Source organism: Dromaius novaehollandiae, chromosome 35 (genome assembly GCF_036370855.1).
Source record: "Dromaius novaehollandiae isolate bDroNov1 chromosome 35, bDroNov1.hap1, whole genome shotgun sequence".
Lineage (NCBI taxonomy): Eukaryota > Metazoa > Chordata > Aves > Casuariiformes > Dromaiidae > Dromaius > Dromaius novaehollandiae.
In genome coordinates, this window is record NC_088134.1 from 627,848 (window position 1) to 652,736 (window position 24,889).

A 24,889-nucleotide genomic window follows, 5' to 3' on the forward strand; every position below is an offset into this window, starting at 1 on the left:
CCCCCAAAGTTCCCCCAAAGCGCCCCAAAGGCCAAGACCTCCCCCCCCCAAGTGCCCTCAGGGCTGCGAGCTTCCCCCAGCAGTGCCCCCCCCCCCAAGAACGAGCCGTGCGCGGGGCCGGTTCCCGGGCGTTTACTGGGCCGGGGGCGGGCGGGGGGGGCGCCGGGGGGGGCTACCGGCGCCGCTGGGGGATGCAGAGGCCGCCGTGGGGCCGGGAGCGCACGGAGCCCGGCTTGCAGGCGCAGCGGTACGAGCCGCTCGTGTTGATGCACCGCTCGTTCTTGCACAGCAGCCCCCGCTGGTTCAGCTCCCGGCACTCGTCGATGTCTGCGCCAGGGACCCAGGCGTCCGGGGGGGGGGCCGGGCTGCCCCACGGCCCCCCCCCCCCCGCCTCCCCCGCGGGGCCCATGGGGTCTGGGTGGGGGGCTGCCACCCCCCCTGCTCCCCACCCCCCCGGGACCCAGGCATCTGGGAGGGGATCGTGCTGCCCCACAGCCCCCCCCACCTCCCCCGGGGGGCCCAGGGGTTCCGGGGGGGGGGGTCCGTCCCCCCCCACAGCCCAGGGGCCCAGGCATTTGGGAGGGGGGTCACACTGCCCCACACCGCCCCCCCCCCCCGCACCCCACAACCCAGGCGTCCAGGGCACCCAAACATCCATGGGGAGGGGGCCACGTTCCCCCCCCCCCGGGACCCAGGTGTCCGGGTGGGGGTCCATCCCCCCCTGCACCCCACTACCCAGGGGCCCAGGTGTCCAGGTGGGGGTCCACCCCACACGCACTCCCCCCCTGGGACCCCAGCATCCCGGTGCCCTTATCCCCCCCCCCCCAGGGACCCAGGCATCCCAGTGGCCCTGCCAACCCCCCCCCCCCAGGGACCCAGACGTCTGAGTGCCCCCATCCCTCCCCCCCCCCCCCCCGAGGGCCCAGGCGTCCGGGCTCACCCAGGCAGCGGGTGCGGCTGGGGTCGGGCTGGAAGCCGGGGGGGCAGTCGCAGCCGCGGCCGGGGAAGGAGCGGAGGCAGCGGCCGCCGGGGCAGGGGCACTCGGCCGAGTCCTCCTCCGAGCTGTCCTCGCCTGGGGGGGGCACGGCGCGGGGCTGGGGGCCGCGGGGCCGGCACGGGGGGGGCCCAGTGCGGGGGTTTGGGGGGGCCGGGGGGGGGGCCCCTGGCCATGGGGTCCCCGGGGCCATGGGGATGTCGGGGTCCCTGAGGCTGCAGGTTGGGGGTCCCCAGGATGGGGGGGGTCCCAGGCCATGGGGGTCCCCACGGCTGCAGGTTTGGGGTACCCAGGATGGGGGGGGGCTCGGGCCATGGGGGTCCCCACGACTGCAGGTTTGGGGTCCCCAGGATGGGGGGAGGGGCTCGGGCCATGGGGGTCCCCATGACTGCAGGTTTGGGGTCCCCAGGATAGGGGGGGTCCCAGGCCATGGGGGTCCCCACGACTGCAGGTTTGGGGTACCCAGGATGGGGGGGGGGTCCCAGGCCATGGGGGTCCCCACGACTGCAGGTTTGGGGTCCCCAGGATGGGGGGGGTCCCGGGCCATGGGGGTCCCCACGACTGCAGGTTTGGGGTCCCCAGGATGGGGGGAGGGGCTCGGGCCATGGGGGTCCCTGAGGCTGCAGGTTGGGGGTCCCCAGGATGGGGGGGGGCTCGGGCCATGGGGGTCCCCACGGCTGCAGGTTGGGGTCCCCAGGATGGGGGGGGGCTCGGGCCATGGGGGTCCCCACGGCTGCAGGTTGGGGGTCCCCAGGATGGGGGGGGTCCCGGGCCATGGGGGTCCCCACGGCTGCAGGTTGGGGGTCCCCAGGATGGGGGGGGTCCCAGGCCATGGGGGTCCCCACAACTGCAGGTTTGGGGTCCCCAGGATGGGGGGGGTCCCAGGCCATGGGGGTCCCCACGGCTGCAGGTTTGGGGTCCCCAGGATGGGGGGGGTCCCAGGCCATGGGGGTCCCCACGGCTGCAGGTTTGGGGTCCCCAAAGCGTGGGGTCCCCAGGGATGTCGGGGGGGTCCCAGGAGCCCAGCTTGGAGGTCCCCACAGAGGCGGCTGGGGGGGGTCCATGGCTGCGGGGTCCCAGGTGGGCAGTTGGGGGGCTCCGGCATCGGTTTGGGGGTGGGGGTCCGGGTCTGGGGGCCCGGGGGGGGGGGCTCACCTCGGCGGGGCGCCCCCAGGACGAGGGGGCTCACGTCCCAGAAGGAATTGCTCTCGCTCTGCGACGAGGTGCACTGATGGCCTGGGGGGGCCGCGCCGTCACCCCATGGACAGGACCCCCCCGGGCGCCCCATGGCCGGGACCCCCAGGTGCCCCATAGATGGGACCCCCCCATCACCCCATGGCTGGGACCCCCCCCCGCTGCCCCCATAGTGCCCCCCGTAGCCCATGGGAGGCCCCAACACCACATGGGACCCCCCCAAAACCCTCCCTACCCCATGGGGACCCCCCCCAAAGCCCCCCGAGACCTCATGGACCCCCCATAGCCCATGGGACCCCCCCCAGACCCTCCCTACCCCATGGGCCCCCCCAGAGCCCTTACACCCCATGGGGACTCCCTCAAAGCCCCCCCAGACCCCATGGACCCCCCAGATCCCATGGGACCCCCCCCAGCCCCTATATCCCATGGGACCCCCCCTTACTCCATGGACCCCCCCCCAGACCCCATGGACCCCCCCATAGCCCATTGGACCCCCCCCAGCCCCCCATAGCCCCTGGGCCCCCCCACCCCTCTACCCCATGGGACCCCCCCAGACCCCATGGACCCCCCCATAGCCCATGGGACCCCCCAGCCCCCCATAGCCCCTGGGTCCCCCAGACCCCATGGCCCCCCCCACAGCCCCTGCCCCCCCCCGGGGGGGCGTGGGGGTCACCTGGGCCGCGGGGGGGGCAGGGGCGGCAGTGGTAGCCCCAGCCGGCGCCCAGGCGGCAGCAGCAGTCCTCGAAGGAGAGGGGCCCGGCGCCCAGCGGCCCCCCGCACATGCCGTCCTCGCCCCGCCGCTGCCAGCACACGTCGCGCCGCTCCGCGCCCCGCTCTGCGCACGCACACGCTCGCACCGCCTCGCACGCGCCTCGCACGCGACCGCAACGCCCCCCCCACGCCCTCGTGCACCCTCGCACGGAGCCTGCACGCTGCCTCTCCATCCTTGTGTGCCCTCGTGCACCCTTGCACGGAGCCTGCGTGCAGCCCCTGCGCCCTCGTGCACCCTCGCACGGACCCTGCACGCTGCCTCTCCATCCTTGTGCGCCCTCGTGCACCCTTGCACGGAGCCTGCGTGCAGCCCCTGCGCCTTAGTGCACCCTTGCACGGATCCGGTGCCCTCGTGCATCCTCGTGCGAGCCCCGTGCGCGGCCCCCGCACCCTCGTGCACCCTTGCACGGGCCCTGCATGTGGCCCTGGTGCCCTGGTGCACCCTGGCACGGGCCCCCCACCCCCTCGTGCACCCTCGCACGGGCCCTGCACGCCGCCTCTCCACCCTCGTGCACCCTCGCACGGACCTTGCACCCCCGTGCCCTCGTGCAACCTTGCACGCCCTCGCAGGCCCTCGCACGCCCTTGCACACCCCCGCACGCCCTCACACGCCCCCGCACGCCCTCGCATGCCCTTGCACACCCTTGCACGCCCTCGCAGGCCCTCACACACCCTTGCACGCCTTTGCACACCCCCGCACGCCCTCGCAGGCCCCCGCACGCCCTCGCACGCGCGTGTGCTCACCGGGGTCGGGGGGCGGCAGGCAGCGCTTGTGCGCGGGGTCGTAGACGGCGGGGGGGGGGCAGGTGCACACGTAGGAGCCCCGCGTGTTCTCGCACACCCCGTTCACGCAGTTCGACTCGTCCAGGCACTCGTCCACGTCTGCCGGGGGGGCGGCTCAGAGCGCCCCACAGCTCCCCCCCACAGCACCCATGGCGCCCCGCATAGCTCCCCATAGCTCCCCATAGCACCCCGCAGCACCCCATAGCACCCTGCTGCACCCCATAGCACCCCAGAGCACCCCATAGCACCCCGCATAGCTCCCCATAGCATCTCTCTGCACCCCACAGCACCCCATAGCACCCCATAGCACCCCGCATAGCTCCCCATAGCATCTCTCTGCACCCCACAGCACCCCATAGCACCCTGCTGCACCCCATAGCACCACCCATAGCTCCCCATAGCATCTCTCTGCACCCCACAGCACCCCATAACAGCCCATAGCACCCCGCATAGCTCCCCATAGCATCCCTCTGCACCCCATAGCACCCCGCTACACCCCGCTGCACCCCATAGCACCCCATAGCACCACCCTGCACCCCATAGCGCCCCACAGCACCCCACAGCACCCCACGGCGCCCGTGGGGACGCACCGAGGCACTCAAGGACGTTGCTGTCATAGTCGAAGCCCTGCTTGCAGTAGCACCGGGTGCCCCGGCCCCCGCAGTGCCCCATAGCACCCCGCAGCGCCCCATAGCACCCCATAGCACCCCATAGCACCCCGCAGCACCCACCGAGGCACTCGAGGAGGTTGCTGTCGTAGTCGAAGCCCTGCTTGCAGTAGCACCGGGTGCCCCGGCCCCCGCAGTGCCCCATAGCACCCCGCAGCGCCCCATAGCACCCCGCAGCACCCCATAGCACCCCGCAGCACCCACCGAGGCACTCGAGGAGGTTGCTGTCATAGTCGAAGCCCTGCTTGCAGCAGCACCGGGTGCCCCGGCCCCCGCAGCGCCCCATAGCACCCCATAGCACCCCATAGCACCCCGCAGCACCCCATAGCGCCCCACAGCACCCACCGAGGCACTCGAGGAGGTTGCTGTCGTAGTCGAAGCCCTGCTTGCAGTAGCACCGGGTGCCCCGGCCCCCGCAGCACCCCATAGCACCCTATAGCACCCCATAGCACCCCATAGCACCCCGCAGCACCCCGCAGCACCCCGCAGCACCCACCGAGGCACTCGAGGAGGTTGCTGTCGTAGTCGAAGCCCTGCTTGCAGTAGCACCGGGTGCCCCGGCCCCCGCAGCGCCCCATAGCACCCCGCAGCGCCCCATAGCACCCCATAGCACCCCGCAGCACCCACCGAGGCACTCGAGGAGGTTGCTGTCGTAGTCGAAGCCCTGCTTGCAGTAGCACTCGTAGCCCGGCTGCGTGTTCACGCACTTCCCCTCCTTGCAGATCTCCTCCCCGAAGAGGCCGCACTCGTCGATGTCTGCGGCAGCCGCGCCGTGGGGCCGGGCGAGGGGCGCCCGGGGGGACACGGGGGACGCAGGGACACAGGGACACGGGGACACAGGGACGCAGGGACCCCAGGGGACACGGGGACGCGGGGACCCCGGGGGACACAGGGACGTGGAGACAGGGGGACACAGGGACACAGGGACATGGGGACATGGGGACCCCAGGGGACATGGGGACATGGGGACCCCAGGGCACACAGGGATGTGGGGACATGGGGACACAGGGGGACATGGGGGACACAGGGGGGACACGGGGGGGACACATGGGGACACGGGGGGGACACGGGGGGACCCACCGCGGTGCGCGGGGACGCCGTAGTTGAGGACGTTGTCGTCGAGGATGAAGCCCTTCCCGTCGGGGCAGAGCGCCAGGAACTCGGCTGGGGGGGGGGCACTGTCAGCCGGGGGGGGCTGCTCACCCCAACACCACCCCCTGCGCCCCAAAACCACCCGGACCCAACCCCCCCGACCCCCCCGAGACCCCCCCAGGACCCACCGGAGGAGTGCACGGGGCAGGGGTACACCTCGCAGTGGTCCCCCCAGGACCCCCCCAGGACCCCCCCAGGACCCCCCCGGGACCCCCCCGACCCCCCGGAGGAGTGCACGGGGCAGGGGTACACCTCGCAGTGGTCCCCCCAGGACCCCCAGACCCACCCAGGACCCCCAAGACCCCCCCGGGACCCCCCTGACCCACCGGAGGAGTGCACGGGGCAGGGGTACACCTCGCAGTGGTCCCCCCAGGACCCCCAGACTCCCCCAGGACCCCCAAGACCCCCCCAGGACCCCCCCGGGACCCCCCCGACCCACCGGAGGAGTGCACGGGGCAGGGGTACACCTCGCAGTGGTCCCCCCAGCCGGCGCCCAGCGAGCAGCAGCACTCGCGGCGGGTGACATTGGTGGCCAGCACCGAGTCGCAGAAGACCGAGTCGTCGAAGTTGAGGTAGCACTGCTTCTTGGGGGCCGGCGGCCCCCGCTCTGCATGTGCCCCCCCCCCCCGCCATCAGTGCTCCTCCGGGGGCTCTGCACAGCCCCCCCCAACAGCACTGCTTCTTGGGGGCCGGCGGCCCCCGCTCTGCGTGCCCCCCCGTCAGTGACCCTCCGGGGGCTCCGGCCACCCCCAGGGACCCCCAGGGACCCACCCAGACCTCCCAGATCCACTAGAGTCCCCCAGGGACCCCCAGGACCCCTGGGGACCCCCCTGAGCCCCCAGGGACCCCCAGACCCTCCACAGCCCCCCAGAAGCCACCCTGAGCCCCAGGGACCCCCTAGAGCCCCCCAGGGACCCCTCCGAGCCCCCAGGGACCCCCCCAGACCCTCTGCACCCCCCTGAGCACTCCAGGGACCCCCGGGGTCCCCCTCAGACCCCCCGGGTCCCCTAGAGCCCCCCAGGGACCCCCGGGGACTCCCCTGAGCCCCCAGGGACCCCCAGACCCTCCACAGCCCCCCAGAAGCCACCCTGAGCCCCAGGGACCCCCTAGAGCCCCCCAGGGACCCCTCCGAGCCCCCAGGGACCCCCCCAGACCCTCTGCACCCCCCTGAGCACTCCAGGGACCCCCGGGGTCCCCCTCAGACCTCCCGGGTCCCCTAGAGCCCCCCAGGGACCCCCGGGGACTCCCCTGAGCCCCCAGGGACCCCCAGACCCTCCACAGCCCCCCAGAAGCCACCCTGAGCCCCAGGGACCCCCTAGAGCCCCCCAGGGACCCCTCCGAGCCCCCAGGGACCCCCCAGACCCTCTGCACCCCCCAGAGCACTCCAGGGACCCCCGCGGTCCCCCTCAGACCTCCCGGGTCCCCTAGAGCCCCCCAGGGACCCCCAGCGACTCCCCTGAGCCCCCAGGGACCCCCAGACCCTCCACAGCCCCCCAGAAGCCACCCTGAGCCCCAGGGACCCCCTAGAGCCCCCCAGGGACCCCTCTGAGCCCCCAGGGACCCCCCCAGACCCTCTGCACCCCCCTGAGCACTCCAGGGACCCCCGGGGTCCCCCTCAGACCTCCCGGGTCCCCTAGAGCCCCCCAGGGATCCTCCTGAGCCCCAGGGACCCCCCAGACCCCCCGAGCCCCCCCGCAGCCCCCCCCCGGGGCGGGCCGACCGTGGCAGCTGCGGCGGTCCTCGGCGGGCACGAAGCCCTGGCGGCAGGCGCACACGTAGGAGCCCTCCACGTTCTCGCAGGCGCCGTGGGGCAGGCACAGCCCGGGGTCCAGCGCGCACTCGTTGATGTCTGCGCCCCCCCCGGGGCCCCGCACGCTCAGCCGGGCCCCCCTGCGCCCTCGTGCCCCCCGCGCCACGCACGCGCCCTCGTGCAACGCACGCTCACGCAGGTCCCACGTCCCCTGCGCCACGCACACGCAGCCGGGACAGGCTGCACACGTGTCCTCGTGCGATGCACGTGCCCTCGTGCAACACATGCTCAGCTGGGCCTCGCATGCGCCCTCGTGCGATGCACGCTCAACCAGCACAGGCTGCATGCACATGCCCTCGTGCAACGCACACGCAGCCTGGCTGGGCCTCGCATGCAGCCTCGTGCGACGCACGCGCAGCCAGGACGGGCCTCGCACGTGCTCCCGTGCAACACACGCTCAGCCCAGCCTCACCACCCTTGTGCATGGGGGGCGTGCACGGGGGGTTGTGCACGGGGGGGAATGCACGGGGGTTGTGCATGGGGGGTTGTGCACGTAAGGCGTGCACAGGGGGTTGTGCACGGGGGGAATGCACAGGGGATGCACGTGGGGTGTGCACGGAGGGTTGTGCACGGGGGGTGCACGGGGGATGCACGTGGGGAATGCACGGGGGGTTGTGCACGGGGGATGCACGTGGGGTGTGCACGGGGGGGGCGCGGGGGGGTCCCTCACCGTGGCACTTGCGGCCGTTGAGCAGCTTGTAGCCGGGGCGGCAGAGGCAGCGGTAGGAGCCCACGGTGTTCACGCACTCGCCGCCCACGCACGCGGCCGGGAACTCGCACTCGTCGATGTCTGCGGGCGCCGCCGCTGACCCGCGCCCCGCCCCGCCCCCGGCCACGCCCACTCTGCGAGGCCACGCCCACGACCCGGGCCCCGCCCACTCCCGTGAGGCCCCGCCCCGCCCCCGGGCCCCGCCCACGATGCTCCGAGGCCCCGCCCCCCAGGCCCCGCCCCCCCCAGGCCCCCGAGGCCCCGCCCCGATGCTCTGAGGCCCCGCCCCCGAGCCTGTCCCCGACGGCGCCCAGTGCCCCCGGGGCCCCTCCCGGGCCCCCGTCTAGCCCCCCCCGAGCACGTGTGCAGCCCCCCCAGCCCCATAGTGCTGCCCCAGCCCCCCGTGCGCAGCCCCCGCACCCCACATAACCCCCCCAGCCCCATAGAGCCGCCCCAGCCCCCCGTGCGCAGCCCCCACACCCCACATAACCCCCCAGCCCCATAGAGCCGCCCCAGCCCCCCGCGTGCAGCCCCCGCACCCCACATAACCCCCCCAGCCCCATAGAGCCGCCCCAGCCCCCCGTGTGCAGCCCCCACACATCCCCCCCAGCCCCACATATCTGCCCCAGCCCCCCGTGCGCAGCCCCCACACCCCACACGTGCCCCCAGACCCCCGTGCACTGGCCATACACCCCCCTATACCCCCCCCAGACCCATATAACCCCCCATGCACAGCCCCTATGCCCCCTATACCCCCCCAGACCCATATAACCCCCCATGCACAGCCCCTGTGCCCCCTATACCCCCCCAGACCCATATAACCCCCCATGCACAGCCCCTGTGCCCCCTATACCCCCCCAGACCCATATAACCCCCCATGCACAGCCCCTGTGCCCCCTATACCCCCCCAGACCCATATAACCCCCCATGCACAGCCCCTATGCCCCCTATACCCCCCCAGACCCATATAACCCCCCATGCACAGCCCCTGCACCCCCTATACCCCCCCAGACCCATATAACCCCCCATGCCCAGCCCCTGCACCCCCTATACCCCCTCCCCGCCCCACATATTCCCAGCAGCCCCCCCCTGCCCAGCCCCCAGCCCCATATGAGCAGCCCCGGCTCCATGCCCAGCCCCCCGCAGCCCCCCGGGCCCCCCGGCGCGGCGGCACCTTCGCAGCGGGGCCGGTCCTTGGCGGCGTGCAGCCCCGCCGGGCACTGGCACTTGAAGGAGCCCAGCGTGTTGACGCAGACCCCGCTGGGGCAGAGCCCCCCGGCCTCGCACTCGTTCACGTCTGCGGCAGCCCGTCAGCGCCCGGACGCCTGGGCCCCGGGGCGGGGGGATGGGCGGGCTCCCGGACGCCTGGGCCCCGGGGGGCTCCGTACCGTGGCAGGCGCCGTTGTGGCCGCGGAAGCCGGGGGGGCACGGGCTGCACACGAAGGTCCCCGGCTGGTTCTCGCACTTGCCCTCGGGGCAGGTCCCCACGTCCAGGCACTCGTTGATGTCTGTGGGGACCCGGGGGGGGACCCTGCATGTCACCGCAGGCCCCCCCCATGTCCCCATCGCCCCCCGTCATCGGGGGTCCCTGTGTCCCCATCACTGGGGGTCCCCATCGCCCCCCGTCATTGGGGTCCCCATGGCTGGGGGTCCCCCTTGCCCCCCATCATCGGGGTCCCCGTGTCCCCATGGCTGGGGGTCCCCATCATCCCCTGTCACTGGGGTCCCCATCACTGGGGGTCCCCATCGTCCCCGTCACCAGGGTCCCCGTGTCCCCATGGCTGGGGGTCCCCATCACCCCCCATCATCAGGGTCCCCACAGCTGGGGGTCCCCATCGCTCCCCATCATTGGGGTCCCCGTGTCCCCATGGCTGGGGGTCCCCATCACCCCCCATCATCAGGGTCCCCATCACTGGGGGTCCCCATCACCCCCCATCATTGGGGTCCCCGTGTCCCCATGGCTGGGGGTCCCCATCACCCCCCATCATCAGGGTCCCCATCACTGGGGGTCACCATCATCCCCTGCCATTGGGGTCCCCATGGCTGTGGGTCCCCATCACCCCCCATCATTGGGGTCCCCATTGCCCTCCTGTCCTGGTGGCCTCTGTCCCCACTACTGTGTGTCCCCATTTCCCCACATCCCCGTGTCCCTGTGTCCCTGTGTCCCCACCCCCCCATGCCTCCTTGTCCCCGTGTCCCCATCCCCATGTCCCCATACCTGTCCCCATGCCATGTCCCCACATCTCCGTGTCCCCATGCAATGTCCACCCCGTGTCCCCATGCTCCCATCCCCGTGTCCCCACGCCATATCCGGGTCCCCATGTCCCCATGTCCCCATGCTCCCACCCCCGTGTCCCCATGCAATGCCCACCACCACGTCCCCATGCCATGCCCACCCCGTGTCCCCATGCTCCCATCCCCGTGTCCCCATGCAATGCCCACCCCGTGTCCCCATGCTCCCATCCCCGTGTCCCCACGCCATATCTGGGTCCCCATGTCCCCATGTCCCCATGCTCCCATCCCCGTGTCCCCATGCCATGCCCACCCCCTGTCCCCATGCTCCCACCCCCGTGTCCCCATGCAATGCCCACCGCCACGTCCCCATGCTCCCATCCCCGTGTCCCCACGCCCCGTGTGCGTCCCTGTCCCCGTGTCCCCATGCCATGTCCCCGTGTCCCCGTCCCCGCGCGCCCACCTTCGCAGAGGGGCTGCCGGGCGCTCTTGCGCCGATAGCCCGGGTGACACTCGCACTTGTAGTGGCCGGGCAGGTTGGCGCAGGTGCCGCCGTCCCCGCAGATGTCCGGCTTGGAGCACTCGTCCACGTCTGCCCCCGCCAGCGCCCCCCCCTCAGCGCCGACCCGGCTCGGAGCCGGACCCCGCCGCGTCCCCGCGTCCCCGCGTCCCCAGCCCCTGCCGTGTCCCCAGAGCCCGGCCCCTCTGCCCTGCCGTGTCCCCATGTCCCCACCCCCTGCCGTGTCCCCGTGTCTCCAGACCCCAGACCCATCCCCAGCCCCTGCCGTGTCCCCATGTCCCCAGAGCCCGGCCCCTGGCCCCTGCCGTGTCCCCGTGTCCCCGTGTCCCTATCCCCTGCCATGTCCCCATCCCCATCCCCTGCCTCGTCCCTGTGTCCCCAGCCCCAGACATGTCCCCAGAGCCCGGTCCCGTCCCTGTGTCATCCCCCTCCCTGTCCCAATGTCCCTGTGACCCCATCTCCGTCCCTGTGTCCCCATCCCCGTGTCCCCAGCACCATGCCCTGTCCCCATTCCTGAGCTTATCCTTAGCCCCATGGCCCTGTGTCCCCGTCCTCATCCCCGTGTCCCCATCCCCGTGTCCCCATCCCCACCTCCATCCCCGTGTCCCTGTCCATGTCCCCATCCCCATGGCCCTGTGTCCCCAGCTCCATCCCCGTGTCCCCATCCCCGTGTCCCCATCCCCACCTCCATCCCCATGTCCCTGTCCATGTCCCCATCCCCATGGCCCTGTGTCCCCGTCCTCATCCCCGTGTCCCCATCCCCGTGTCCCCATCCCCACCTCCATCCCCGTGTCCCTGTCCATGTCCCCACCCCCATGTCCCTGTGTCCCAGCTCCATCCCCGTGTCCCCATCCCCATATCCCTGTCCCCGTGTCCCCATCCGCGTCCCCGCGTGTCCCCGCGTCACTCACCGACGCAGGAGCGGACGCCCTTGTGCACCTTGAGCTGGAAGCCGCGGTGGCAGTGGCAGTTGTAGGAGCCGCCCGTGTTCATGCACACGCCGCGCCCGGGGCCGCACGGCTCCGCCTCGCACTCGTTCACGTCTGCACACGCGTGTCACACGTGTCACACATATGTGCATGCACACGCCGCGCCCGGGGCCGCACGGCTCCGCCTCGCACTCGTTCACGTCTGCACACGCGTGTCACACGTGTCACATGCGTGTGTGCATGCACACGCTGTGCCCGGGGCCGCACGGCTCCGCCTCGCACTCGTTCACGTCTGCACACGCGTGTCACACGTGTCACACGCGTGTGTGCATGCACACGCTGCGCCCGGGGCCGCACGGCTCCGCCTCGCACTCGTTCACGTCTGCACACGCGTGTCACACATGTCACACGCGTGTGTGCATGCACACGCCGCACCCGGGGCCGCACGGCTCCGCCTCGCACTCGTTCACGTCTGCACACGCGTGTCACACGTGTCACACGCGTGTGTGCATGCACACGCTGCGCCCGGGGCCGCACGGCTCCGCCTCGCACTCGTTCACGTCTGCACACGCGTGTCACACGTGTCACACGCGTGTGTGCATGCACACGCCGCGCCCGGGGCCGCACGGCTCCGCCTCGCACTCGTTCACGTCTGCACACGCGTGTCACACATGTCACACGCGTGTGTGCATGCACACGCCGCACCCGGGGCCGCACGGCTCCGCCTCGCACTCGTTCACGTCTGCACACGCGTGTCACACGTGTCACACGCGTGTGTGCATGCACACGCTGCGCCCGGGGCCGCACGGCTCCGCCTCGCACTCGTTCACGTCTGCACACGCGTGTCACACGTGTCACACGCGTGTGTGCATGCACACGCCGCGCCCGGGGCCGCACGGCTCCGCCTCGCACTCGTTCACGTCTGCACACGCGTGTCACACGTGTCACACGCGTGTGTGCATGCACACGCCGCACCCGGGGCCGCACGGCTCCGCCTCGCACTCGTTCACGTCTGCACACGCGTGTCACACGTGTCACACGCGTGTGTGCATGCACACGCTGCGCCCGGGGCCGCACGGCTCCGCCTCGCACTCGTTCACGTCTGCACACGCGTGTCACACGTGTCACACGCGTGTGTGCATGCACACGCCGCGCCCGGGGCCGCACGGCTCCGCCTCGCACTCGTTCACGTCTGCACACACGTGTCACACGCACACGCAGGGCCCCATGCACGCGCACACGCGTGTGCCCACCCGTGCAGTAGCGGCAGCTGTACCCGCTCAGCCCCATCACGCGCTCCCCGTGCACACGCGCTCCCCGTGCACCCACGCTCCCCATGCACACACCCGTGCCCCGCGCACACGCGTGTGCCCACCCGTGCAGTAGCGGCGCTGCGGGTGCCAGCGGTAGCCGGGGTAGCAGAGGCAGCTGTACCCGCTCAGCCCCATCACGCACTCCCCGTGCACACGTGCTCCCCGTGCACACGTGTCCCATGCACACGCGCTCCCCGTGCACCCACGCTCCCCGTGCACCCACGCGCACCCCGCGCACCCGCGCCCCGCGCACACGCGTGTGCCCACCCGTGCAGTAGCGGCAGCTGTACCCGCTCAGCCCCATCACGCGCTCCCCACGCACACGTGTCCCATGCACACGCGCTCCCCGTGCACACGCGCTCCCCGTGCACACACGCGCTCCCCGCGCACCCACACCCCGCGCACACGCGTGTGCCCACCCGTGCAGTAGCGGCGCTGCGGGTGCCAGCGGTAGCCGGGGTAGCAGAGGCAGCTGTACCCGCTCAGCCCCATCACGCGCTCCCCGTGCACACACGCGCTCCCCATGCACCCGCGCCCCGCGCACACGCGTGTGCCCACCCGTGCAGTAGCGGCGCTGCGGGTGCCAGCGGTAGCCGGGGTAGCAGAGGCAGCTGTACCCGCTCAGCCCCATCACGCGCTCCCCGTGCACACACGCGCTCCCCATGCACCCGCGCCCCGCGCACACGCGTGTGCCCACCCGTGCAGTAGCGGCGCTGCGGGTGCCAGCGGTAGCCGGGGTAGCAGAGGCAGCTGTACCCGCTCAGCCCCATCACGCACTCCCCGTGGCCGCAGATGTTGCGGTTCAGCTTGCACTCGTCCGTCTCTGCGGCACACGGGGGTCGGCGTGGGGGGGGTCGGGGGTCCCTGGGGGGGGTCCTAGGGGGATATTGGGGGTCCCGGGGGGCTATTTGGGTCCTGGGAGGCTCTGGGTGGTCCCATGGGCCTGGGATCCTGGCAGGCTATGGGGGTCCTGGGGAGGTTTGGGGGGTCCCAGGGGGCTATGGGGGTCCAGGGGGAGGGTCTGGGTGGTCCCATGCGTCTGGGGGTCCCGGGGGGCTATTGGGGGGTCTCAGGAGGGTCTGGGGGTCCTGGGGAGGTTTGGGGGATCCCGTGGGCCTGGGGGGGTCCTCGGAAGCTCTGGGGGGTCCCGGGGGGCTCTTGGGGGTGTCTTAGGGAGGACAGGAGGATCCAGGGGATCCTGGGGGGCTCTGGGGGGTCCCAGGGGGCTCTGGGGGGTCCTGTGGGTCTGGGGGAGTCCCAGAGGGCTTGGGGGGGTCGCAGGGGGGCTCTTGGGGGTCGTGGGGAGGTCAGGGGGCTCCAGGGGGTCCCAGGGAGGTTGGGGGGGTCCCAGTGGGCTCCAGGCGGGTCCCGGGGGGCTCAGGGGGGTCCCAGGGAGCTCAGGGGGGTCCCGGGGGGCTCAGGGGGGTCCCGTGGGTCTGGGGGGTCCCAGGGAGCTCAGGGGGGTCCCGGGGGGCTCAGGGGGGTCCCGTGGGTCTGGGGGGTCCCAGTGGGCTCCAGGCGGGTCCCAGGGGGCTCAGGGGGGTCCCGTGGGTCTGGGGGCTCCCGGGGAGCCGGGCGGGGGTCTCACCAGTGACCTGGGTGGGGGCGATCTCGGCGGCGCTGCGGGTGTGCTGCTCGGCCACCACGCGCCAGACCACCGCCGTGGTGGGACGTGCCACCACCTCTGCGATCGGGGTGTCACCCGCCGTGTCCCCGTCCCCATCGTGTCCCCATCCCCACCATGTCCCTGTCCCCACCGTGTCCCCGTCCCCGAGACCACCGCCGTGGTGGGACGTGCCACCACCTCTGCGAGCAGGGTGTCACCCGCCGTGTCCCCATCCCCACCGTGTCCCCATCCCCACCATGTCCCCGTACCCACCGTGTCCCCGTCCCCGAGACCACCGCCGTGGTGGGACGTGCCACCACCTCTGCGAGCAGGGTGTCACCCGCCGTGTCCCCATCCCCACCGTGTCCCCATCCCCACCATGTCCCCGTACCCACCGTGTCCCCGTCCCCGAGACCACCGCCGTGGTGGGACGTGCCACCACCTCTGCGACCAGGCGTCACCCGCCGTGTCCCCGTCCCCACCGTGTCCCCATCCCCACCGTGTCCCTGTCCCCGTGTCCCCGTCCCTGAGACCACCGCTGTGGTGGGACGTGCCACCACCTCTGCGAGCAGGGCGTCACCCGCCGTGTCCCCGTCCCCACCGTGTCCCCATCCCCACCGTGTCCCTGTCCCCACCGTGTCCCCGTCCCCGAGACCACCGCTGTGGTGGGACGTGCCACCACCTCTGCGACCGGGGTGTCACCTGCCGTGTCCCCGTCCCCACCATGTCCCTGTCCCCGTGTCCCCATCCCCACCACTGTGTCCCTGTCCCCATCCTCGTCCCTGTCCCGGTTCCCATCCCTGTCCCCAGGCGTGTCTTGGTCTCCATCTCCATCCCGTCCCCGTCCCCCCCCCGGGGGTCTCACTGGGGTAGTGCCCCCTCGCCGTGTCCCCGTCCCCATCCCGTCCCCCCCCGTCCCTGTCCCCCCCGGGGGTCTCACCCGGGTAGCGCCCCCCCGGCGCCGTGTCCCCCCCCCGTCCCTGTCCCCCCCCCCCCCGGGGGGGTCTCACCCGGGTAGCGCCCCCCCGGCGTGGTGCCCCCGTCGAGCTGCTCCACCGCCTGCTCCTCCGAGTTGGTCCAGAACGCCGGGAGCTGCCGGACCGGACCGGTGCCACCGGGGCCCTCGTCACCCCCCCGGGACCCCCCCGTCCCCTCATTAACCCCCCGGGACCCCCCCGTCCCCTCGTCACCCCCCCGGGACCCCCCCGTCCCCTGAGCACCCCCCAGGACCCTTGTCACCCCCCGGGATCCCTTGTCACCCCCCCGGGGCCCTCGTCACCCCACCGGGCCCCTCACCTCCCCTCGTCACCCCCCATGTCCCCCCCCAGGTTGCCCCGGGTCCCCTCACCCCCCCCACAATGTCCCTGTGTCCCCCCAGACCCGGGCTCTCCCCGGGGCCCCCCACATCCCCGTGTGCCCCCCACATCTCCTGTGCCCCCTCATGTCCCCCCGTGTCCCCCCCCCCCGTCCCCACTCACCATGGCCAGGGGCGTCGGGGCTGGAAGGGGAGGGGGACGGTGAGACCCGGGGGGGGTCCTGGCCCCGCGGGGGGGGCAGGACCCGGAGGGGACCCGGGGGGGGGGCCGGTGGACACAGACAGGGATGGGGACACTGGGACCCAGTGGGGGGACATGGGGGGGGACCCGGGGGGGATACGGAGTTGCATGGGGACGTGGGAGGGACATGGGGGGGGACATGGGGGGGACACGGGGGGGGGACATGGGGGGGACACGGGGAACCCTGGGGGGGGCACAGACATGGCGTCCGGGAGGTCACAGGGGTTGTGGGGGACCGAACTGGGGGGTGGGGGGGGGAGTCAGGGGGGTCACAGGGGGTCAGAGGGGTCTCAGGGGCTGGGGGGAACCGGTCTGGGGGTGGGGGGGGTCACGAGGGGGGTCACAGGGGGCCGGGGGAGGATCGGGGGGACCGACCTGGGGCACGGGGGTGTCCGGGGGGGTCACAGGAGACGCTGGGGGGGGTCACAGGGGGTCGTGGGAGGTCATGGGGGGGTCGTGGGGGCCCGGCCTGGGGGCGGGGGGGGGTCCGGGGAGGGTCACAGGGGCTGGGGGGGTCCCGACCTGGGGGTGGGGGCGCGGCGGGTGGGGGTCCCGGGGGGGGTCCCGACCTGGGGGTGGGCAGGGGGGTCCCGGGGGGGGGGGTCCCGACCTGGGGGCGGGCGGGGGGGTCCCGGGGGGGGGTCCCGACCTGGGGGCGTGCGGGGGGGTCCCGGGGGGGGGGTCCCGACCTGGGGGCGGGCAGGGGGGTCCCGGGGGGGGGGTCCCGACCTGGGGGCGGGCGGGGGGGTCCCGGGGGGGGGTCCCGACCTGGGGGCGGGGGCGCGGCGGGGGGCGCCGGGCTGGGGGCGGGCGGGGGGGGCCAGGGGGGTCCCGGGGGGGTCCCGACCTGGGGGCGGGCGGGGGGGGCCGGGGGGGGGTCCCGACCTGGGGGCGGGGGCACGGCGGGGGGCGCCGGGCTGGGGGCGGGCAGGGGGGTCCCGGGGGGGGGGTCCCGACCTGGGGGCGGGCGGGGGGGTCCCGGGGAGGGGGTCCCGACCTGGGGGCGGGCGGGGGGGTCCCGGGGGGGGGTCCCGACCTGGGGGCGTGCGGGGGGGTCCCGGGGGGGGGGTCCCGACCTGGGGGCGGGGGCGCGGCGGGGGGCGCCGGGCTGGGGGCGGGCGGGGGGGGCCGGGGGGGCCGCTCGGGCGCCCCGTCGGGGTGGATGTGCAGCGTGAAGTCGCTCTCGCCCTGGATGGTCAGCGTCTGGTGCGAGGTCAGGATGTGGTAGCCCTTCCCCGCCGGGCAGATGGCCTTGAAGGCCGCTGCGGGGGGCGTCAGCGCCGCGCTGCCCCGGGGGGGGGCAGGGGTGACCCCCCCGGGCCCCCCCGGGCCCCCCCGGGACCCCCAGCGGCGGGCGGCCCGCCCGGGAGCCCCGGAACGGCGGGCAACGCCGCCAAGACGCCCCCAAACGACACGCAACGCTGCGGCACTGCCCCAGAACGGGGGAACGCGTGAAATGCTGCCAAGTGCCCCAAAACATCACGCAACGCCGCCCGGGCGCCCCAAAACAGCGGGCAAAGCCACCCAAGCGCCCCAAACCAGTGTGCAACGCATGCAACGCTGCAGGACTGCCCCAAACCGGTGTGCAACGCATGCAGCGCTGCAGGACTGCCCCAAACCGGTGTGCAACGCATGCAGCGCTGCAGGACTGCCCCAAACCGGTGTGCAACGCATGCAGCGCTGCAGGACTGCCCCAAAACGGTGTGCAACGCATGCAGCGCTGCAGGACTGCCCCAAAACGGTGTGCAACGCATGCAGCGCTGCAGGACTGCCCCAAAACGGTGTGCAACGCATGCAGCGCTGCAGGACTGCCCCAAACCGGTGTGCAACGCATGCAGCGCTGCAGGAGTGCCCCAAACCGGTGTGCAACGCATGCAACGCTGCAGGACTGCCCCAAACCGGTGTGCAACGCATGCAGCGCTGCAGGACTGCCCCAAACCGGTGTGCAACGCATGCAACGCTGCAGGACTGCCCCAAAACGGTGTGCAACGCATGCAACGCTGCAGGACTGCCCCAAAACGGTGTGCAACGCATGCAGCGCTGCAGGACTGCCCCAAAACGGTGTGCAACGCATGCAGCGCTGCAGGACTGCCCCAAAACGGTGTGCAACGCATGCAGCGCTGCAGGACTGCCCCAAAACGGTGTGCAACGCATGCAGCGCTGCACGACTGCCCCAAAACGGTGTGCAACGCATGCAGCGCTGCAGGACTGCCCCAAAACGGTGTGCAACGCATGCAGCGCTGCAGGACTGCCCCAAAACGGTGTGCAATGCATGCAACGCTGCAGGACTGCCCCAAAACGGTGTGCAACACATGCAGCACTGCAGGACTGCCCCAAAACGGTGTGCAACGCATGCAGCGCTGCACGACTGCCCCAAAACGGTGTGCAACGCATGCAGCGCTGCAGGACTGCCCCAAAACGGTGTGCAACGCATGCAATGCCACCCGGGAGCCCCAAAACTGCACACAACGCCACTAAAGTGCCCCAAAACAGCGCACAATGCTGCAGGATTGCCCCAAAACGGTGTGCAATGCACACAACACCGCCCAAGCGCCCCCAAACTGCATCCAGTGCCGCTCGGGAGCCCCAAAACGGGGTGCAATGCCACCCAGGCACCCCAAAATGGCAAGTAATGCTGCTGGACTGCCCGAAAATGGCACGCAGCAGCACGGCATCACCCCAAAACAGTGCGCAATGCTGCCAGATCACCCCAAAACAGGGTGCAACGCATGCAACGCTGCAGCGCTGCCCCAAACGGGGTGCAACACATGCAACATCCCCCAAACGGGGTGCAACGCTGCAAAATCCCCCAAACGGGGTGCAACGCATGCAACATCCCCCAAACGGGGTGCAACGCTGCAAAATCCCCCCAAAACGGGGTGCAGCGCTGCAAGACCCCCCCAGCAGTGCCCCGCTGCCGCACGTCCCCCCCCGCCGCGCCCCCCCGCCGCATGCAGCCCCCCCCTACCGGTGCCGTCGGCGGGGCAGCGCTCGCAGCGGCCCCCCCAGGCCTTGCCCACGCTGCAGCAGCAGGTCTGGCGCGAGAGGCGGGTGGGCAGCGGGTGCTGGCACTGCTGCGGCCCCGACACCAGCCGGAAGCAGAGGCTCTTCTCCTCCGCCTTCTCCGCTGCGGGCGCCGGTCACGCACCCGCCCGGCCCCCCCGGGACCCCCCCAGAGGCCCCAGAGTCCCCCCGGCCCCCCAGAGCTCCCTGGGACCCCCCAGAGCCCCCCGGGACCCCCCAGAGCCCCCCAGAGCCCCTCCCAGCCCGCCCAGAGCCCCCGGGACCCCCAGAGCCCCCCGGGACCCCCCCAGAGGCCCCAGAGCCTCTCCCGGCCCCCCCGAGCTCCCTAGGACCCCCCAGACCCCCATGGCACCCCCAGAGCCCCCCCGGGACCCCCAGAGCCCCTCCCGCCCTCCCCAGAGCTCCCCGGGACCCCCAGAGCCCCTCCCAGCCCCCTCAGAGCCCCCTCAGGACCCCCAGAGCCCCCCGGGACCCCCCAGACTCCCATGGCCCCCCAGGAGCCCCCCAAGACCACCCAGACCCCTCCCCAGGACCCCCACATAACCGCCCAGGACCGCCCCCAAGACCCCTCTGGGCCCCTCAGAGCCCCCCCGGACCCCCAGGACCCCCACATACCCTGCCGGGACCCCCACCAAGATCCCTCTGGGACCCCCACTGACCTCTTCTGGCACCCCCAGAGCCCCCTGGGACCCCCAAGACCTGCCTGGGACCCCCCCAAGCTTCCCAGGATCCCCATAGACCCCCTTTGAACCCCCCCTTGGACCTCTACTGACCCCCATGAACACCTGGGACCCCCCCCCTGACCCCTGGGACCCCCCCCAAGCTCTCTGGGACCCCCTGGACACCCCCAGGACCCCAAGGACCCCCATGGACCCTCCCTAGAACCCCAGCTACCCCCCCACTCAGCCCCCCCCCAGGACCCAGGGCCCCCCCGGCCCCCCCAGACCCCCCCGTACGGAGGCACTGGCTGCGGGAGGGGCCCAGCGCGTGGCCGGGTTTGCAGGCGCAGCGGAAGCTGCCCTGGGTGTTGAGGCACTCGCCGTTCTGGCACACGCCCTGCATGGCACACTCGTTGATGTCTGCGGGAGAGCACGCCTGGCACGCCTGCACACGCGTGTGCACCGCGCACCAGCACGCACCGCACACGCACCCACGCCTGCACGCGCCCCGCGGTGCACGCACCCGCACGCCCTGCACGGCACACTCGTTGATGTCTGCGGGAGAGCACGCCTGGCACGCCTGCACACGCCTGCACACGCGTGTGCACCGCGCACCAGCACGCACCGCACACGCACCCACGCACGCACGCGCCCCGCGGTGCACGCACCCGCACGCCCTGCACGGCACACTCGTTGATGTCTGCGGGAGAGCACGCCTGGCACGCCTGCACACGCGTGTGCACCGCGCACCAGCACGCACCACGCACGCACCCACGCCTGCACGCGCCCCGCGGTGCACGCACCCGCACGCCCTGCACGGCACACTCGTTGATGTCTGCGGGAGAGCACGCCTGGCACGCCTGCACACGCCTGCACACGCGTGTGCACCGCGCACCAGCACGCACCACGCACGCACCCACGCCTGCACGCGCCCCGCGGTGCACGCACCCGCACGCCCTGCACGGCACACTCGTTCATGTCTGCGGGAGAGCACGCCTGGCACGCCTGCACACGCCTGCACACGCGTGTGCACCGCGCACCAGCACGCACCGCACACAAGCAGGCACCGCACACGCGCCCCGTGGTGCACGCACCCGCACGCCCTGCATGGCACACGCGATGCCTGCAAGGGGAGCACGCCTGCACACGTGTGCACACGTGTGCACCATGCACATGCACGCACCACGGCCCTCATGCTCACCCTTGCACGCTGCCCTGCGCCCTTGCACAGCCCTCACACACACCCCGTGCCCTCGCACGCCCCTCGCACAGCCCTTGCACGCCCCCCGCGCCCTTGCACGTCCCTCGCACGCCCCTCGTGCCCTACCCTGGCAGTGGCTGCTGTTGAGGCGCTTGTAGCCCTGGGGACAGTCGCCGCCGAGCTCCCCCCGGATGGGGCCCGTCTTCTGCACCCCCGTGTCTGCAAAGCCGCCCGCTCACCCGGACGCCTGGGCCCCTCGGGAGCCCCCCCGGACGCCTGGGCCCCCCCAGGAGGGGGGAGGTCTGCTGGGGGGAGCAGCAGCTGCCAGACGCCAGGTCCCGGGGGGGGGGTAAGGGGTCTCCCGGACACCTGGGTCCCCGGGGGGGGGGGGCGGCACTCACACTGCAGCGGGGGGCACTTGTGGCACTTGCTCTGGCCCCAGGCGGTGCCGATGCTGCCGCAACAGTCCTCCTGCTTCGTCAGCCCGGGCAGCGGGTTGCTGCCGCACTGCGGGGGCCGCGGGGGGGCTCGCGCGGGGCCTGGCGCCCCATGGCCGCCCCACGGAACCCCCACGGCTGCCCCCACAGCCGCCCCCACAGCCGCCCCCACAGCCGCCCCACGGCTGCCCCACGGCCACCGGACACCCCCTGAGCCCCCCATGTGCCCCATGCACCCTCTGCACCCCTCGTGCACCCCCTGTGCCCCCTGCATCCCCCCCCGCACCCCTTGTGCCCCCCCAGCAATGCACGTGCTCCCTGCCCCCCCGTGCACCCCCCAGGCAATGCACGTGCTCCCTGCCCCCCCCCGGGCACCCCCGGGCAATGCACGTGCTCCTTGCCCCCCCCATGCCTCCCCCGGTGCACCCCTGTGCCCCCCCCATGCACCCCCCCAGGCAATGCACGTGCTCCCTGCCCCCCCCCCCGTGCACCCCCCGGGCAATGCACGTGCTCCCTGCCCCCCCCCGTGCACCCCCCAGGCAATGCACGTGCTCCCTGCCCCCCCCCCGTGCACCCCCCAGGCAATGCACGTGCTCCCTGCCCCCCCCCGCGCCCCCCCCCGCCGCTCACCGACTGCTTGGGCAGGGTCTCCTGGAAGCAGCGGCCGAGCGGCTTGTGGGCGTGGGGGCGGCCGTGGGGCGCGGGGGGCTTGAGGCCGGCGGGGGGCTGCGCCGGGTGGGCCAGCAGCAGCGGGGGGGCCCGCGGCGCCCCCCCCTCGGGCGGCAGCGCCTCGATGCGATGCACCTGCACCGAGGCCTCGGGCGGGTGGTGCAGCCGCACGTTCACCAGCGGCGGCGGCGCCTGCGCTGCGGCGGCACCGGGACCTCGCACCCCGCTCGGGACCCCCCCGGAGGTGGGACACCCCCCCCCTGGAGCCGGGACCCCCCCGAGACGGGACCCCCCAGGACCCTGCACCCCGAGCTGGGACCCCTGGAGCCAGGACCCCCCAGACCCTGCACCCCGGGCCGGGACCCCTGAGACGGGACCCCCCCAAGCTGGGACCCCCCTGGAACTGGGACCCCCCGGAGCCGGGACCCCTGGATCCCCGGGACCCCCCACCCCTGGGGTCTCCAATGCACCCCCCGCACGGGCACCCCCAAGACCTGGGACCCCCCAGACCCTGCACCCCCTGCATGGGCCCCCCCAGACCCCCACCCCCAGGACCCGGGACCCCCGGGACCCCCAACCCCTCACATGTCCCGATACCCCCCAGACCCCCCCAGACCCCCCCATCCCCCCATAGCCCCCCAGACCCCCAGAACCCCCGCATCCCCCCAGACCCCCATAGCTCCCCATAGCCCCAACACCCCCAGCCCCCCCGCGCCCCCCCGCCGGTACCCTCGGCCGAGTGGTGCCCGGGCCCCAGGGGCACCACGAAGGTGGCGTGGCTGACGTGGCCCCCGTGGCCCCCGGGGCCGGGGCCGGGGCCCCCCTGGGCGCCGGGGCCGGGGGCCGGCGGGGGCTCGCCGGGGCCGTCGGCGATGACCTGCACGGCGTAGACGGCCACCTTGGCGCCCTCGGGGCCCGGCGCCTCGGGGGGGCCCGGGGCGGCGGCGGCGGCGGCGGGGGGGGGCGGCGGCGGCCCCCCCTGACGCCCCGCCGGCACCTGGCAGAAGCGGCCGGTGAACTCGGGGGGGCAGAGGCAGTGCGAGCGCGACGTGCACTGGCCCCCGTTCATGCAGGGCAGCGGGCACACCACTGCGGGGAGAGCGGCGTCAGGGGGGGGCGCGTGGCCCCCCCGCACCCCGAAACCGCCCGCTGCACCGTGCACGCGCCCCCAGACCCCCCCGCACCGTGCACGGCCCCCCCGCACCGTGCATGGACCTGCTGCACCGTGCATGCACCCCCCGTGCTGTGCATGGCCCCCCCGCACCGTGCACGCGCCCCCAGACCCCCCCGCACCGTGCACGGCCCCCCCGCACCGTGCATGGACCCGCTGCACCGTGCATGCACCCCCCCGCACCGTGCACGCACCCCCAGACCCCGTTGCACGCCGCCCCGCGCCCCTCGGTGCCCCCCGTCCCCGGTGGTGCCTCGTCCCGCTGCCTGCTGTCGCGGGCCCGTCGCATGCCACCGCGTGCCCGTCACATGCCACCACGTGCCCGTCACATGCCACCGTGTGCCCGTCGCATGCCACCGCGTGCCCGTCGCATGCCACCGCGGGCCTGGCGCATGCCCGCCGTGGTGCCGCCACGCGCTCGTGCTGGTGCCGTCGCGTGCCGATCGCACGCCTGCTGCATGCCGCCACGTGCCCGTTGCACGCCCAGCGTGGTGCCACCTCATGCTCGTTGCACGCCCGTCGTGGTGCCACCGCACGCCCGTCGCACGCCCGTCCCGGTGCCACCAGGCTCCCGCTGCATGCAGTTGCGCGCCCGTCGCGTGCCGGCCGCTCGCCCGTCGTGGCGATGCCGTGGGGCTGGGCCAGGTTGGGCCGGGCCGGGGGGCAGCGGTGCCCCGGGCGCCCCACGGTGCCGGTGCCGGTGGCGGCTCACCCACGCGGAAGCCGGAGCCGGTGAGCGTGTCGGCGGCGTGGCCGTTCTCGCCGATGAGCGTCATGTTGGTGCCGGGCTTGCAGGTGTCGCGGCAGTGGCCCTTGAGGCAGGTCCGGCGGCAGATGAGGGGGGCGAAGACCACCTTGAAGCGCTCGCGGGCCACCGCCGCCCCCCCGGGGCCCCCCAGCGCCGCCAGCAGCAGCGCCAGCGCCCAGCCGGCGCCCGCCCGTGCCATGGCCGCGGCCCCCCGCCCCGGCCCCCGCGCCCGCCTTCGCCCGGACGCCTGGGCCCCCCCGCCGCGGCGCCGGCTTCTCCCGGCGGGGCCGAGCCCGGACGCCTGGGCCCCCCCCCCGCGCTCCGGAGCCGGACGCCTGGGCCTCCCCTCGCTCCGGAGCCGGACGCCTGGGCTCCCTGCGGCACCGGGCGCCCGGACTCGCTCTGGAATGGGGCGGGGGGGCCCGGACGCCTGGGCTCCCGCTGGAACGGGGAAGGTGGGCGGGGAGCCCGGACGCCTGGGCCCGCTCTGGCACCGGGAGGGTGGGCGGGAACCCGGACGCCTGGGCTCCCTCCAGCGCCGGGGTGGGATGGGCTGGGGGGGGGTCCCGGGGCCGGGGGGGGCGCCGACCCCGGACGCCTGGGCCCACGGTGGCGCCGGGGTGTGTGGGGGGACGCCTGGGCTCAGCCTGGCGCGGGGAGGGGGGTGGCGGGAGCAGGGTCCGGACGCCTGGGCCCGCTCCAGCAATTGGGGGGGGGCGAAGGGGGAGTGTGGGAGGGAGCGG

General features: G+C 73.8%; 1 protein-coding gene across 1 annotated transcript; it reads right to left on the bottom strand.

The window, feature by feature from the left end:
• Positions 1-116: 116 nt before the first annotated feature.
• Positions 117-24,347, bottom strand: LTBP3 (latent transforming growth factor beta binding protein 3). The gene is given in 26 exon segments (XM_064503273.1): positions 117-327; positions 941-1,072; positions 2,150-2,230; positions 2,862-3,023; positions 3,704-3,841; positions 5,038-5,166; positions 5,491-5,574; positions 6,002-6,169; positions 7,283-7,411; positions 8,043-8,162; positions 9,256-9,464; positions 9,466-9,589; positions 10,777-10,905; positions 11,745-11,876; positions 13,773-13,898; positions 14,664-14,759; positions 15,692-15,773; positions 16,160-16,179; positions 17,314-17,499; positions 19,206-19,364; positions 20,218-20,340; positions 21,248-21,340; positions 21,523-21,628; positions 22,189-22,424; positions 22,957-23,316; positions 24,111-24,347. Coding segments are annotated over 26 exon segments (3,714 nt in total). The 5' UTR covers positions 24,346-24,347; the 3' UTR covers positions 117-172.
• Between the last annotated feature and the right edge of the window lie 542 nt (positions 24,348-24,889).